At 36.5% G+C, this 16,072-nt stretch overlaps 4 protein-coding genes across 4 annotated transcripts in view; 2 read left to right on the forward strand and 2 right to left on the reverse strand.

Annotated features, from left to right (window-relative positions):
- Window positions 1–24: 24 nt before the first annotated feature.
- Window positions 25–911, reverse strand: LOC110413130 (ATP synthase delta chain, chloroplastic-like). The gene has a single exon (XM_021423838.1). It carries the CDS (start codon window positions 851–853, stop codon window positions 146–148), a length of 708 nt encoding a protein of 235 aa, XP_021279513.1. The 5' UTR covers window positions 854–911; the 3' UTR covers window positions 25–145.
- A 2,171-nt stretch (window positions 912–3,082) lies between these two features.
- RABA3 (RAB GTPase homolog A3) lies at window positions 3,083–5,520 on the forward strand. The gene is made up of 2 exons (XM_021423837.1): window positions 3,083–3,668; window positions 4,896–5,520. The coding sequence occupies exons 1-2, from the start codon at window positions 3,415–3,417 to the stop codon at window positions 5,350–5,352; spliced, it is 711 nt and encodes a 236-aa protein (XP_021279512.1). The 5' UTR covers window positions 3,083–3,414; the 3' UTR covers window positions 5,353–5,520.
- A 2,660-nt stretch (window positions 5,521–8,180) lies between these two features.
- On the reverse strand, window positions 8,181–10,376 carry LOC110414266 (P-loop containing nucleoside triphosphate hydrolases superfamily protein). The gene has a single exon (XM_021425361.2). It carries the CDS (start codon window positions 9,941–9,943, stop codon window positions 8,504–8,506), a length of 1,440 nt encoding a protein of 479 aa, XP_021281036.1. The 5' UTR covers window positions 9,944–10,376; the 3' UTR covers window positions 8,181–8,503.
- A 4,197-nt stretch (window positions 10,377–14,573) lies between these two features.
- The window catches only part of LOC110413803 (plant/protein), a 2,681-nt gene continuing 1,182 nt past the window's right edge, over window positions 14,574–16,072 (forward strand). The window contains exons 1-2 of the mRNA XM_021424760.2: window positions 14,574–14,949; window positions 15,046–15,306. Coding sequence (XP_021280435.1) covers window positions 14,734–14,949; window positions 15,046–15,306 — 477 coding nt within the window. The 5' untranslated portion in view covers window positions 14,574–14,733. The remainder of the gene's footprint in view (window positions 14,950–15,045; window positions 15,307–16,072) is intronic.

Below are 16,072 nucleotides of genomic sequence, written 5' to 3' on the forward strand. Positions count from 1 at the left end.
TGCAAGGATCGATAAATTACCTGCTTTTTTAAAAGGATTATATATATTGGATAAAATAAAACCAAATATCCTTTTTTAAAAGGAAATTCCGCTGCTCAATGATTCAAATTGATACAGCACTAATTACATTGTTATTGCATCTTAATTATACAGCAACGGCTGGTATCCTGTCTCTAACCAAATTCCTGACCTTGACTTTCACAGCTCCGCTAAGCTCTTGCACCCTCTTGGCAATTCTAAACAACCTGTCTTCCTTTATCTTCTTCTCTGAGGAAATCCAAACCACTTTGGTCTCGCTTAACTCATCATAAATCCTCTCGAACTCCTCCAACACTTCACTTACCATCCCCAACTCCTTCCTCTTGGTCAGCATCTTTAACAATCTAACCAGGTGCTTGTTGAACTTCCCTTTTCTAACCAGTTCCTTCACTGCTTTTCCCTTCTCTTCGTCACCAACAAAAGGGTCACTCAAGAAAGCTTGGACATGGTCGTGGTGGAGCAGTTTTGACAACTTCTGAACATCTTTTTGCACTGCATCAAGTGAGGTGTTGCACTGGGCTATGTCCAGAAGAGCTGCGGCGTACCCGCTGGCTTGTTTTGAATGGACATAATAAGGAGATGAAATGAGAGGTGACGCTTGAGAGGTGGGGAAGAATGGAGACGTGAGTTTTTTGTGAGTAAAAGAGTTGGTTTTGGTGGTGGTTCTGGCGCTTGAGAAGAAACTTGAACATTGTGGAGACCTTGTAGGAAGTTGGCCGTGTCTGTTGGGGGTTTTCCAGCGACCGAACTCGCGAGGTGTTGAATTAAAGTTAGGGACTTTGAAGGTTGAGACGGAGCTCGAAAAAGTATCCATGGAGAGACACGTCGCGAGGAGTGCCTGTGGGCCGTAGGGAATTAAACTTGTGGTTTCATTTTCTTGTTGCCGAAAGAAATGGGATAAGGTAATAGATTTTTATGTGGTTGAAATTAAAAAATGAAAGTAAATTTATTCATAATAAAGTCATAAAGCATTTATATATTTTTTTTGGTTGAGATAATTTATAGTTAAAATAAGGGATGAGATTTAAATTTATCATTTTAATTTGAATTATGGATCAAATTTGTTATTCATCACAATTTTATTATTTTAATTTTAAATTTAATTAAAAATTATCAAAATTAAAATATTTGAAAAATATTCATTTATTTTTTAAAAGAATATTTCTTTTATCTTTAATTTTGAATTATTTTTTAACCCAATTACAAGGTAAAACGATAAGTTTGAATCCTATCCTTTAAAATAATTAAATTTCATGAAATATGACTTACCTATACATTTAATTTATACTTAGGTGAATTCCAATATTAAATCTAATTATAGAGGTAAGTATTTCCTATTAGAGAATTGTTATGCTCCATTTCTCTATTGGTCCTTTCCTAGATTAAAAAAGATTTGGTGTCCACAAAGGCAAGGATTTCGTGGTTAAATGTATTTTTTTTTTTTCAACTTTGGACCAAACAAAGCTCACCAAAGAGAAGTTAACGAGACTGGTCCTGGACTTCACAACAATGGCCCATTTCGAGAAACCTTTCTCGACCTCATAGAGAGCACAGAACCTCTGGAAAAGATACATGGGACCAGCCCATTATACGATTCGAACTCTGTGCTCTCTAATCTGCCCTTTGCCCTATGCTTAAGGTCTGTGGAGAGTCTGGACCCAGCTCCTACCCCTCCAAATCTACACCCAGATTTCTTGGACTAATAAAGTTCAAATGTACAGTGACTTTGTCTCTGGGATTTGCTTGGGAATTCCAATGAAAACAAAATATCCGGAGTACATAACTGGTGGCCCCTCCAATCCATTGATTGTCTCAGGATCTTTGCCCTTCTATTGCTTTTCCCCCTCTTGCTTTCTTCGCTTTCCTGTACATTTGGCCTTTTAACTCAGCTTCCTTGTTTACATGCGAGCATGACCAACGTTAAACGATGAAAAAAGGTCGTTCTAATAGTTACTAAGCGAATGAAATCACAGCTGATTTGCTTGCTTTTTTAAAGTGCTTATAATTTATGGTGCGGGAGAAGTTCTTTTCAAGAAGTCAAAACACAAAACAAAAAAAAAAGAGAAAGCAATGTTCAGTCATTAGGGAAAGTAGGAAAAATCAATTTCAAGATATAATGAGCGGTTTGGGGTTGGAAAATTCGGTTTAAGAATTACATAGGAGAATTTCTGTTATTGGGAATTCCTTCAACGACGTGGGGGTGTTCTTGGGAATGCCACTAAGCCGAAGTTTGTCGGTGCAAAACATTTTGAAGGTCCACGTTATTTCCTGTGAAGGCAACAGATCATTTTGAAGCTTCGTCTGCTCTTTTTCCCTCTCCCCTTTTGTGCTCACATGTTATCTATTGCCAGGCTTTTATTATGCACATAGAACAGTAATTCAGCACCCGAAAATTAAATGTGTATAATAGCCATACCATCAGATGAATCATGTTCGACCATACCACGATTTTAATGAAAAGGGAAAAAACAGAAACAAATGATGTTCCAGGACGCAATTTAATTCAAGGCCAGAAAATAATTAAACCGAGGCCTGTCTGTGTACGGTACCCTGAATGTATTAAATAGGGGTCAAGAAAATGGTTGGGTCTGCCCTCTCCTTTAATGCCAACTTGATCACTTCGGCCAGGTTTTAGCCAGACCGCATATTTGCTTTGATCATATCAGTAAAACATAGTGATGAAATGACAAGGATGCTTGGAAATTAAGTGACAACCCAAGGTTTCCAAAGTTTCAATTATAAGGATTTAAGGAACAAAACAACACCTTTTGCTTTTTTTAATTACCTTTGCAAAAGCACTTGTAACTATCGTTAGAATAGCTTCGTCCGGAGATTATGCCAGGAATTGTGAGATTGTTGTTCTGTGTATGTGGCACTGGGTTTCAGTCTGACAGATCCCAATTCGCCACGGCATTAAGCAAAAGAAAGTTTATAGTATTATGCCCTGCTTCTTCTGCTTTGTGGTTAGCTTTTGGCCTCCATTATTTTCTATTAAATAAATTAATGAAAACAGCATTGGCACACCCACGATAAAGCACTAATAGAGAGACAAGGACATGACTAATTGCCATGACTCTCTCTTTTACATCAGTGACTGGTGACTAGAACCCTTGAACCCCAGTCTTGTTCGCTCTGATCTCTTCTTTTCTTTTCCCTTTAACATTTTTTATATATTTTCGCTTTTTCTTTACTTACTCCCACTTACCCCCAACACTAGAGGCCAAAAACAATACCAACATTTAAACTTCATATTTAATTTTAGAAGTAGTAGGAGTACTTGTTTTTGCAGCACTGCAAAAAGGAAAAAGGAAAAGCGTACATGGGTGCTATTCTTTTTCTTGGCTTTAGCGGTTGATTGCTTCTGAGCCAGTGAAAATGAACGAAGAGATGAGTGGTGTTGACGTCGAGAAGCACCAAGAAAATGTTCCAGAGAAAATAGATTACGTGTTTAAAGTGGTGGTGATCGGCGACTCAGCTGTTGGCAAGACTCAGATGCTCTCCAGGTTTACAAAGAATGAGTTCTGCTTCGATTCCAAGTCCACCATTGGGGTAGAGTTCCAGACCAGGACTGTTACCATTAAGAACAAAGTCATCAAGGCCCAGATCTGGGACACTGCTGGCCAGGAAAGGTTAGCTTCTCTTTCCTTTTCCCCTCGAGGCTCCCCGTTTTTAGATTAATGATGCTGTCTCAACTCTTGGTTTTTTTTTTTTCCCTTTGCCTGGACCGTAAGTCTGTAACTGAGATTTCTTTAACTTCATTATCCTGAGCTGATAATGCAAATTAATCCATCTAATTGTTTGGTCACATGGTGTTTCAAATCCTCAAATCTTCAAATTGTGGTTCAGAATTTAGATTGCTGAAATCCCACTAGTTTAGTCATGAATGTATATAATGGCAGCAGCATAATCGGAATTTTGAATATAAATGGTGCTTCACCCAATCTGACAGCTAGTTAAGCAGAACACCATCAGCATTTCATGTATTTTGATTTAAATTCTAGTTCAAAACTTAACCCAAAAAGGATTCTAATTTTGGTGGAGATTTGGTTAATATCCAAGTTAAAACATTTTATATTTTTTGTCATGAAGAAGACAAAGACTGAAAGTGTAATCGTATCATCGAGTGCAACTTAAAGTCTATTTATATTTTAGGTGAAAGATTCTGTCATGCTTTCGAATTACTTACTTAGATTTTCTCATTAATTTAACGATTACTGTTACACTTGACTTTGACCTAATCTTATCCTATTTTTGAGTTTAATCTTTACTATAAAACCATTTAATCTAAAATGATTAATAAAATGGATTAAATTCACTCGAGTCTTTTCTATGTTTGGATTTACATGATTTCGGTGCTTTGGCCCCACAATTTGGCCATACCAATAGGAATTTTGGACTGCTTAATCCCCACTTTTGACCAAGATAAAAGAAAAAGTTGTAAGGTATTCAACAAATCTTTAATTTCAGAATCCAAAACTTGCTGGAATCCTCTATAATAATTCTTTCCTCAATTAATCAAGAATTTTCTCTCTCCCTTTTTTTTTTTAAATTAAAAGTAAAAAGAGAAAGGTTAAAAGGATTAATTGTTTAATCAATTGTCTTATCTTTTCTCAATATATGAAAGTTATCATATTAATTATTAACTGTTATATTTTAATACAAAAATATTATTATAAATAGAACTTAATTAATATTAAGAATATCTTTTAAAAACATTAGCAAAATCGAACATAAATATAGATAAAATTATTGCAAACTATGCTCATATTACTATATTTATGAGTAGCAGGGAAAACCATCACAAAATAGCACAATGACTCAATGTTTTTATAATTTGGGCAATTTGATGTCTGTAGGTACAGAGCAGTTACAAGCGCATATTATAGAGGTGCGTTAGGGGCAATGCTAGTGTATGACATCACCAAGCGACAGAGCTTTGATCACGTGGCGAGATGGGTCGAGGAGCTACGCGCCCACGCCGACAATTCCATCGTTATCATCCTGATTGGAAACAAAGCTGATCTAGTGGATCTCAGGGCGGTTCCAACCGAAGACGCTGTCGAGTTCGCAGAGGATCAGGGCCTGTTTTTCGCCGAGACGTCCGCGCTCACCGGTGACAACGTGGAAAAAGCATTTTTCAAGCTGCTGGAAGAAATTTATGGTGTGATTTGTAAAAAATCTTTGGAACGTGGAAATGGGAAATCCAATGGTGGTGATCATGCCACTGCGTTAAAAGGATCAAAGATTGAGCTGATTGCTGGTTCTGATTTAGAAATAAGTGAGATGAAGAAATTATCATCATGTTCTTGTTAATTTTTGATTCACATTCTCAGAAGAAGAGAATGTTTGGTTTCTTTTTCCCTTTTTGTTTTTTGTGTTTTTTTTTTTTGCTCTTGGGTTGTGCATTATAATTTTTATAGTAAACTATATCATATGATGTAATTTTTATAAGAAAAGCATGCATCTCAATTCTTAGAAATATATCACCTTTTCCCTACTTTTATTTTCTTGTTAATTTCAGAAGTAGCGGTATTAATTACATGATTTTAACATTTTAAAGATAAGTGAAATTTTCTTGTATTTTATCCTTCTAATTACATACCAAACTCAACATTGAATTAAATTTTATATTAAGCCAATACATATAGTTATTAATCTTTATATATATAGTGAAATATAATCCTATAATTTTTTTAAAATTATTAATTGTAGACGTATAAGATATTAGTATGTAACAAAATTTTAAAATATATATAGGTAGTGCTAATTTGGATTTTGTAAGGGACAGATTGGGCCTGGTTTTGTTATGGGCTTCACTTACTTTTGCACAAATGGTTCTAACTTGGCCCAGGCCCAAAGTACAGGTGGGATTTTGGATTTTACATCCTTGGAATCATGCAAATTACTTTGCTTTTGAATTAGGGATTATGGGCAGCTGGGAAGGCCACCAAGATGTGCAAAGTTTTACTTTAATGTGCTCGTCAAAAAAGAATAATAAAGAATAATATTTTCTTTCTTAAAAGGTATATCTAGCTGCCTATTATTCTAAAGAAAGGTTTGAAATGCTACTAAATATTCTCTTCGGGGCAAAAGTCTACACAAAATAAAATAATTTAACTTATGTTTAGTAAAACTTTAATAGTTACATAAATTCTCTTTTCACAACTTCTACTTGATATGCTTCCTAATCTAGGCTGACAGGTGGGAACTTTTTGCAGGTTCGTCCTGAAAGGCTGAATCCCAACCAATTTGAGTACTTAGGATGAGTTTGGTTAACAATTTAATGGGTTTGTAAATGAAATAATTTTTCTTTTTATCTTTTTGGGGATGTATTTAGTGACAAGTTTAAAATTTTTCATGAAGAATAATTAAAAGATAATTATAAAAATAATCATATAAATATATTAAATTTTATCATTATAATAATAAAAAATTAAATATCAAAGGATGACGCCGTCACCTCCTGTTACTCCTTTTACTTTGCCACTAAGACAAGTGTTAACATTATGAAAAACTAGAAAAAGGAGAAAATATCTGCAAAACAATTTGACTTATTCATCTAGCAGACTTTTCGGGCAACGATATGCCTAAAACTTTTTATTGCACAAACCCCCAAAGAATCAAACAGAAGATACATTACTAGTTAAGTTTGTTGGTCTGCCCTGTCTTTGTCCTTTTAGCAATTGAAAATAACACACAAAAACCATAATGAGGTTGGTACTTAGGTATCGGCAGCGACTAGACCAAAAATGTAGAGAGAGAAATAAGCCTAAACTTCTTGCAAAACACCACACGCATATGACCTATATAAGTTATTAGGCCTAGCCGGGCTATAGCATTTATTTGATATCGTGTGGTTTGTACTCAATGTGGTCATGCTCATTATTGAGGCAACTAATCATGGAACCCAGCAGCGCCGCGGTGTAGTGGGTCTGGACTAGGGTGGCAAAGCAATTACTTGGCAGTTTGGTGCTGCCTACAGCCTCCAACTGTACATAGCAATCCGCATTGAAAGCTGGTCTGAATTAAATCGAGCCCTTATGATTGTCCCTTTCAATAGAAAAGTAAAGGAGTGACGTACTCCTGAGGAAATACTATAAACTTTAGCCATGGGATGGGATCAGCATATCAATAGGACAACATAAGAAGAACAGAGGTGGAGGGGAATGGCATTAAACATTGCGTTCTTCGAACTGGAGTCCCAATCCAAAAACATTGAATTAATTTTTAGATTATGGATGAGGAAATGGTCAAGAACAAGGAGCTGGGATGTTAGGCCACGGAATCATTGCTTTTGGCATTCAATTCTATTGGTATTATTCTAGGAAAATCACACATTGAGAGCTCGATGGATAATTTGGTGCCTCCAAGTGGAAATGCAAGGTGGAACTTGATGTATTGAACCGGAATAACTATTTATCAGAGATTCTCGAAATTGCTTTACAAATTATTTTTTCACATTTGCATTGCATCAAATGATTAATACCTTAAAAATTGCAGAATCTAATCACCATCAAACAGCTCCTCGCGTTGTTTTATTCGGGCAAGTGGGAATCTAAGGACCTTTTTTCATCTTAACAATGTGCTTTAAGCACTGAATGATAGATTTGAATCAGGAAAATTTGACATTTTGGAATTTGGGCCATACCCTTTTACAATTACAATAAAAATTGCACATAATTAGGGGTTGTAATTGCGTAATTTGAATGGAAAAATGTTGCTGGTAATATGAATTGATTCATTGTGGTGATTCCGGTGACTAAACTCCAAGGACTAGAGACAAACTCAGGCCAACGGAATAGAGGGTCAATCACATCATGGCCAATGATGGGTGAAGAGAGCAAGAAATTGTTGGCCATTCCTTCATAATTTCTACAGCAGCAAAACAAGGACGTTGCGCTGAAAACAGGGAAATTTGAGAAAAAAGAAAAAGAAAAAACAACATACAATACAGCCCAATTTAAGTGGTCTGTCGCTCTGGTCAACTTGCAAAGGGCTGTCCTGTCCTGGACTTCTCTTTTCAGATCCACCATGCCCCCCATCTCAGACCAAATCTTTTGCACCAATTTCCGAACTGTTCTCTCACTCTCAACTCATTGTACGTTCAAAAGAAAAAACAAATGAATACTTAAACAGGCAAATGTATTTACTCCCCCAAATGATTGGAGAGTGATACCCTGTTTCCGAATTCCAAAGAAATTATGCCCAAAGTTGCTTGGAAGTGAGATTAAAAGCACTTCCTTTCAAAGTATAAAAATACCATCAATCTAATGCTATTATGTACATGTTTGGATGCAATTAAAAAAGCTACTATAAAAGTAACAAAATGGAGTAAGAGAATATACTCCTACTACATTTAACAGAATCAAATTCTAATTCTGCAATTAAGAGTAAAAAAAATCTAGCCGCAAATTCACTAATACTACAAGCTAAGCTTCCTGTCAAGTGTGTTCAGAGTTTATCATCAGCCCTCCCTTTGCCCGCTACTAAGATCCAACGACTGAGATTTTCTACTACTTTTTATCCTCAACAAACCGTACAATTTCTTAAACTCCCTAACCGCATGGGCACCACCTTCCCTACAAAAAACCCCGCTCGGTTCACCAATTTCCTCAACCGATTTCCTCGACCCATTCTCACCCAACCGCCGTCCGATGTTCCAAGCTCCCCTCCCATCACCGTCCGTTTGCAAAGCATTGATAACCGACTTCAAAGCCCGGCTCGGCGAATTCCGGTTTGCGATCATTAACTCCCCAATCTCAGCCGGGCTTAAACTCGCCCCGTTTTGGAAAATCTCCTCTACCTGCGGGAACAGCTTATGATCCTTCAGCCCCAGGTAACTATTGGCCAGCGTTTTGAAAGCCGTAAAATCACATAAAGGAAAATGTATGTGGACATCAATTCTTCCCGGTCTAAGAATCGCCGGGTCAACGTGATCTTTGCCGTTCATTGTGAAGACCATGACTCTTTCTTCGCCGCAGCTGGAGCTTAAAATCCCATCCATAAAATTTAAAATTCCCGATAAACTCACGGCCGTTGATCTCTCAGCCAAATACCGGTCAAGATCCTCGATGACAATCACGGACTTGGTCGTGCTTTGTAACAAGAGGAATTTAAGGTCGGAATCATCCGAAACTTTGGACGGGTCAATGTCGTAAACATCGTAACACAAGAAATTAGCCATAGCCGCGACAAAGCTTGATTTTCCGGTACCTGAAGGGCCGTAGAGGAGATAGCTCCGTTTCCAAACACGACCCAGCCTATGATAATACTGTTTGGCTTTGAGAAAAGAGTCGAGATCAGATTTGACTTTGTTTTTAAGGTCAGATTCCATAGCTATCGTTTCAAACGTTGATGGATGCGTGAAAGGAACAGATCTCCACCGTCCGTTCTGATCATCGTGATGATGACGGACGTTCATGTAAAGCTTCAAGTCTTGTTTTTTCTCATCGAGTTCATCGAAAACCGTGTGGATATGTTGGAGATAAGGCCGGAGAACTCTTCGTTTATCGGCTTTTCGAATCTTCAACACCAAAGTTTTGTCTTCGTTAATCCACAAAATCTTGGCACCCAAAAAATCATCCTCGATTACCTGGTTGGGGTCGAGACGGAGGACGATTTCATTAGGCTTTTTACCGGTGAAGAGATTGGTGAAATCCGAATCTTCAATGGAAGTGAGAGAATTTAGATAAACCAAAACTTTGTGATAAAGTTGGTTCCTTTGCATGCTTTCGTTGAATTCTGGGACTTTGAAGAATTGGTAGACATGGAAGCAATCTTGGATGAAACACCACTTTTTCTTAACAATATAAATCAGCCCGGTCTTGATCAAAGCAACCCGGAAAAGAAACAGGGAAATGAAAGCTATCAACAAGAGAAAAAATGGGTTATATAGAATCGCCATGGTTTTCCAGAATCGAGATGGAGAAACCTACTGGAGGAAGGATATTAAGGGGAAATTTTCCTTCTTCCGGGAAAGAAAAACATGTTTACCGGGAAAAGGAAAGAAGTGAAAACACGAATTTAAAAAGATTGAGAGACAGGGGCTGTTTTTAAAGAACCGTAAAGGAAAAGAATAAGATGATAATAAATAAAAATTTTGCCGAGAGACGGCCACTTCCCGGCAACCTTAGATGGGTCAACACTCAAAATTGAAGCAATTAGAGAGAGATGGAGTTTTATGAATAAAACAAAATGAAATATGGTATGTTTTTAATATATTTTGTAGGAGGTTCGGATGAGAGAAGGGCTTGCGTTGAGGAGCAGGATAATGACTTGAGGAATTTCTCCTTTTTTTTATCTGCGTTTTGAGCTCTAGTTCAAGTCTACTTGTCAGGGACAACCAAAATAACATGAATTTATTTGCTTACGATCCCGTTAAGGAGTTCCAGTGAAACTACATGCCTTCTCCCCACACGGTTGGGCCACGTAAATATTTATTATTATTATTATTATTATATATAATGCCCATTGATTTTGTTTTCGTGGCCTTTGGCTTGCCAAAAAGCAAAATATAATTGACCCGTGTGTGACAAAGAATTAATGATGCAATTCGTTTTCATTAAGAGGTAATGTGGTTTCCTTTTATTTTGATGTTTTTCAAAATGTGAATATCAAAATTATTTAAAACACAAAATCACAATAAAAATAATATTTGATTCAATTAATTTTTAATATTCAGTACATTATGATGATCCTCTTGATATATTAATTTTGTAATAAATAAGAATTTTAATATTTTTATATAAACAAATAAAAAAAACTATGACTTTTCCTTTATATAGCACATCTTTAAACTTTATCTATTACAAGATTTAAAGTCTACAAAGGGTTACATCCTTAAACTCACATTTAATATTGAAGTATTAACTTATTTTATTAGATTATAGTATAGATAAAATTATTATGACTTTATCAAGATCAAATAAATTTACGGCCACATGACTGCAAGGATGCTTTAAGAGGCTAAAATGTATTTTAATACCCTAACTTACTTGGATTGCATCAAAGTTTTTAATTTATTAATTTGTTTAACAAACAGGACTCACGTGTCTTTCCCCTTAACCCAAAATACTAGATTAGTCCAATAACTATTAAACCAATTAAGCAAACTAGCTTACAAAAACTAATTTATGTAATTTGTTGGGGATTCGAATATTCTATATAATATTTATCTACAATTCTCAGAAGACAAGAAAATTAATGATCTTTTGATCAAAATTTCTCCATGTGGATGGGGCATAGAGTAATTAGCTTACTCAACTGCTTAATTTGACTGATTATCCCCTTTACCGACCAAATCTTTTACAAAAAGCAGAGCTTCAACTGGGAACAAACTGGCATCAAACAACAACAATATGCAAAATTTGTCAAAGTCGAAGAGGCAAAGTGGCCAACTTAATCACACCTTTATTATATTTTTCAAAAGGTTATTACGTTGGACATAATCAAACTTTCTTTTTCCTTTTGCATGGTCGTACTTCTCACTGCCTTTTTCTTACGCGGAATGAGAATGATCGCAATTTCTGTTCTCTTTTCTCTTTTCTTAATTCTTAATAAATAAAATTTGATTATTTCAAAGGCACTTTTACAAGGAGATTAACTTTGTGGGTAACATGATTAAGTCTAAGAGTTTAAGGGATAACTGATAAGAATTGTTTTCTTTATTTTTTTTTTCATTTTATCCGAAGCTTAATTAAATTTCAAAGTTCCCTTTATGGGCCCACGAAATTCCCACGGCATTGCTTGATGGTTATTTTGAAAATGAATATATTCTCCATCAAAGTGCGAAACGTCAACCTCAATTGTAACTTTGCAAGCTCGAATTTTCTACTTTGATTGGTTGATTTTTTTGGACTTGGTTGTGGGGCAATTACGGACAGCATTTTTCTGCGTGACGCCTATATGGTCCTATTACATATATTACCTAACAATTAATTAATCTTGATAAAGAGGAAAATGATTGACAAATCACAGCCATCAAGATTTCCAGATTTTGTTGAGGGCGGTGGTTAATTTTATATGGCATTAATTAATTAATTAAGGCTGCATTTTAAGTTTTTCTACTTCTATAGGAGCACAAAGCGAAAAACAAGTCTTGCTTTTTTAATTAATATACAAAAAAACGAAAATGGAGTTGAAATTAGGCTTTAATGATCTACTTTGGAATAATTATTTGCGTTAAGTCAAGTCCCCGAATATAAGGTCAAGTCAACTAAGCAGAAGAATTAAAGGAAAAAGGTTTCAAAATTTTCATTCTATAAATTTATATATATATATTATTTTCTATGATTGAAATCTAAAATCTAGTTATAAGTTTTAAACTCTAAAAATTAGTTTAGTACCTTGGGGATCTCCGTATATATTACAATTTAAAATTTCTTAATTGATATGAATGGAAAAATAATTAGAGCTTATATTTGATGTATAAAATGATTCCATATATGCATATGATATTAAACTTTTCTTGAAAGGAAAACTGATGTCTCGCTCTTCTCATCCAATATAAGGAGCACTGTCAAAATCGGTAGCCAAAAAAAATCCAAGTTGTGCTAGACAAGTAGCTAAGTTTACCAGTTTTACATAAGCTGACATGCTAAAACCATCTGAGCCGTGGTATCCGACGCTTAATAACTGGACTGCTAGCTAGGCTTCAAAACTTTGTTTTCAGCAAAGATCGACCATGGAGAAACGGTGCATGCGACGATTCAAGAGTATCCCAAATAATCTCTGGACTGAAATCTTGACTGCAGGTGACGTGACATCGAGCAGTTCTTTTCCAACCCCAGTCTCCATTCATAGGTTGCTTGGCATTTTCACAGCGCTGCTCATCTCCATTTTCTGCAGTCCACTCATAGTTTTTTGGATTTAGCAGAGCCAGCTTCATTATTTAAGATTTTTTTTTCATCCTTTTCTTTTTTGTTTTTGCAAAGCATGATTGTTCCTGGTACATGTTTTTCCCTTTTGTGTTGGGATAATTGTGATTATGAACGAAACATCCAGACTAGAGGATATAATTGAAGAGATTCTAATGTTGAAAGTGAAATATGAGAAGGGAACTGTCGGATTTGAAATGGTTGTGGCTACAAGTAACCTGATACATATCATCGACCAATTAGGTAGAGACAAAGAAATCAGCTCGGCGCCCTCATCAGCACATGATATGATCGGTAACCATTCTGCGATGTGACAAAATTTTGTATACTTGCCAAACAAGACACCAAATGACGTAAATAATTAAGAGAGGCTAGCTAATTATGTTAAAATTGGTGCAATTTGTTGGAAATTGTGTGCGTGATTTTGATTGTGCAAAGTAATTAAGAAATGAATGATGGATTATTAGTAATACTAATTTTGATCAGTGCTGTTATTCGTTTTGTGTTAATCGACCAATTCTTTACCTGCCACTGCCGCAAGCCAGACGTTCCCCCAGCCTACTTTATTTGATTCGCCAGTCTAAAGAATTTCCTTGCTCTTTGCGAATTTAATCAGTATGAGAAAGAAAGCATGGAAAATGACCTTGAACATGCGTTTGACTGAGTGGTTTGTTAGCCGACTAAACCTACCGGTTTCTTTGGCAGCCTGTTTAGGCAGGGCTATGACCTAATTTTTTTGAATAATTGTGGATTCTAAATGCTCGGTGCAAACAGCACATTCTATATTGAGTTTCTACCTATAATTGCACTTAATAAATAGCTTCAAATCTAAAATGAAGAATGGCGGCTGCCGCTAAAACATAGTCTTGCTGTTCAGTTGTTATCTACACCGCCGATTTCAACGAAATGGTGGGGGATCAGATCACCGGCAGCTATCGCAGCCGCCACTCGAGAGGAATATAAAATGGTTGGCTAAAATCTGCCTAATAGGCATTTGGGCCTGCTTTGACAAAGCAAACCCGCAAGCCCTAGTCTTACTGTTAAGTGTACACATACATGATGGGCTTAAGATATTATAAAACCCAGAGATAAGCGTTGATGGGTTTCTGAATTTGACGTTGCAACTTGCAACCTCGTACTGGCCCAACCTTCGTTTTATTTGCTCACGTATCCCTGATTACATGCATAGGTTTCCGGCTCATAATTAGCTAAATTTGGAAGAGAGTCTCCCACAACTTATGTGGACTTTCAAATTGCCCAATAGTGTCGAATGTGGTAGAGGAATTAGAAAATTCGAGTTTAACGGCATTGGCTAAATTTTCTCTACAGACCCCTGGGAACAGATTTGATTCTATGGCTTTTTCTTGCAAAGAAGTAAGCAAGATTTAAAAAGCAAATGCTGGACATGGAAAACACTAGTTACACGAATGTCATGTACCGGTAGAATTTTCCTAGCACTATTATCATCATGGACCAATGATTGAGTTATTCAGATATGATTTGATTCCACGCTAAGAAAAAATGGTGGAAGCTTCTAGCGATTCGCCGAACACTGTCTGACATCCACAAATGTTTGTCAAGTGAAGTGCAGCCCAACTGGTAAAGGGTTCTGCTGTTGTTACTTGAGAGTGATCCAGGTCCGGTCTCGGGCCTAAAAAGTTTCATAGCGGGGTCCGTGTTACAGGCAAAAGCAAAGTAGAGCAAGCCACATGACATCACTGCAAAACACGTCCTGTAATCTCTGTTCCTTATCTTTTTTTAGACCTGTTTCGTTATCCCCTTTTCTCTGTCTCTGCGCCTCCATAAAGACAGAGAGCGCATGGCAGCCACATTCAGCTTACTGAAACTCCCCATTCTACCACAAAAGCCACACTATCCTCAACCCAAACTGCCAGTTCTTTCAAACCCCACAAAGAAAATTATCTCCAATGAATCAATTAACCCTCCAAAACTCTTCACAGAAACCATCGATAGCCTAAAATCAGCTTCTCTTCCCCTCACAACGCTTGCATTGCCCTTCTTCTTGGACACAAAGGTAAGAACGATACTCCTACACTTTCGTTATTTTTCATTTTCGATTTTGGAGTAGATTTGTTCACTTTTTTAATGTGGTTTTCTAACGAACGAATAGGATGCTCTTGCTGTTAATGGAGAGTTTGGGATTTTGGAGGGAAGAAGTTTTGCACTTGTACACCCCATTGTCATGGGTGGTTTGTTCTTATACACTTTGTGGGCTGGGTACCTGGGTTGGCAATGGAGGCGAGTCAGGACCATCCAGAATGAGATTAATGAGCTCAAGAAACAAGTGAAGCCCACTCCAGTTACCCCAGAAGGGAAACCAGTGGAAGCAGCTCCATCTCCCGTGGAACTCAAGATTCAGCAACTCACTGAGGTTTGCTTGATTACAACAACAATATTTATATATAATTGCAAATTTGCAAATCCCAGTTTCAGCATGAAGTCAAGATTTCATATCCTAGTTCCGTCAATGAATTAACAGAAGTGCTGTGTGATAATATAATGATTTCTCCTTAAATGCAATTGGAAAATCGAGATTGTTAAGCATCCAACCTAAAAGGCTAAAATTGTCATGCCCAACCTGAGTATAAGGTCACGACAAACTCTGAACTTTACTGATACGGGATAACCCCACTTAACAGAAATATCAGAATTCTCTTGGTGATATGCAGGATAATGGATCATAGCTAGCTACAACGTATATGTGAGTACTAGCTGATTTCTGCTAGTTGTAGCAAGTTGAAATTCGTACTATGCTATGTGGTTTCTGACAGAAATATCAGAATTCTCTTGGTGATATGTAGGATAATGGATCATAGCTAGCTACAACGTAAATGTGAGTACTAGCTGATTAATGCAAGTTGTAGCAAGTTGAAATTCGTACTATACCATGTGGTTTCTGTTCAAAGTCCTGAAAACTATCTGGTCATTTGTAATTTTTTTTTTTGAAAATTAGTGGATTTCATTATCAGAAAACAAGGAAGAGGTTCCCTGGGATACAAAAGAACACTTGATTTTAAGAGGCATAAGAGAGAGGGTTGGTTTATAGCTTTTTGTGGCTACTTGCAGTTTCTGATTTTGTTTGAGTTTTGTATAGGGTTTTTTTTTTTTTGGAGTTCTTTGTAAGCTGGCTTTCTTTT

This window comes from Theobroma umbraticum, unplaced genomic scaffold (genome assembly GCF_002168275.2).
Source record: "Theobroma umbraticum cultivar Fairchild unplaced genomic scaffold, ASM216827v3 scaffold_4.1, whole genome shotgun sequence".
NCBI classification, from domain to species: domain Eukaryota; kingdom Viridiplantae; phylum Streptophyta; class Magnoliopsida; order Malvales; family Malvaceae; genus Theobroma; species Theobroma umbraticum.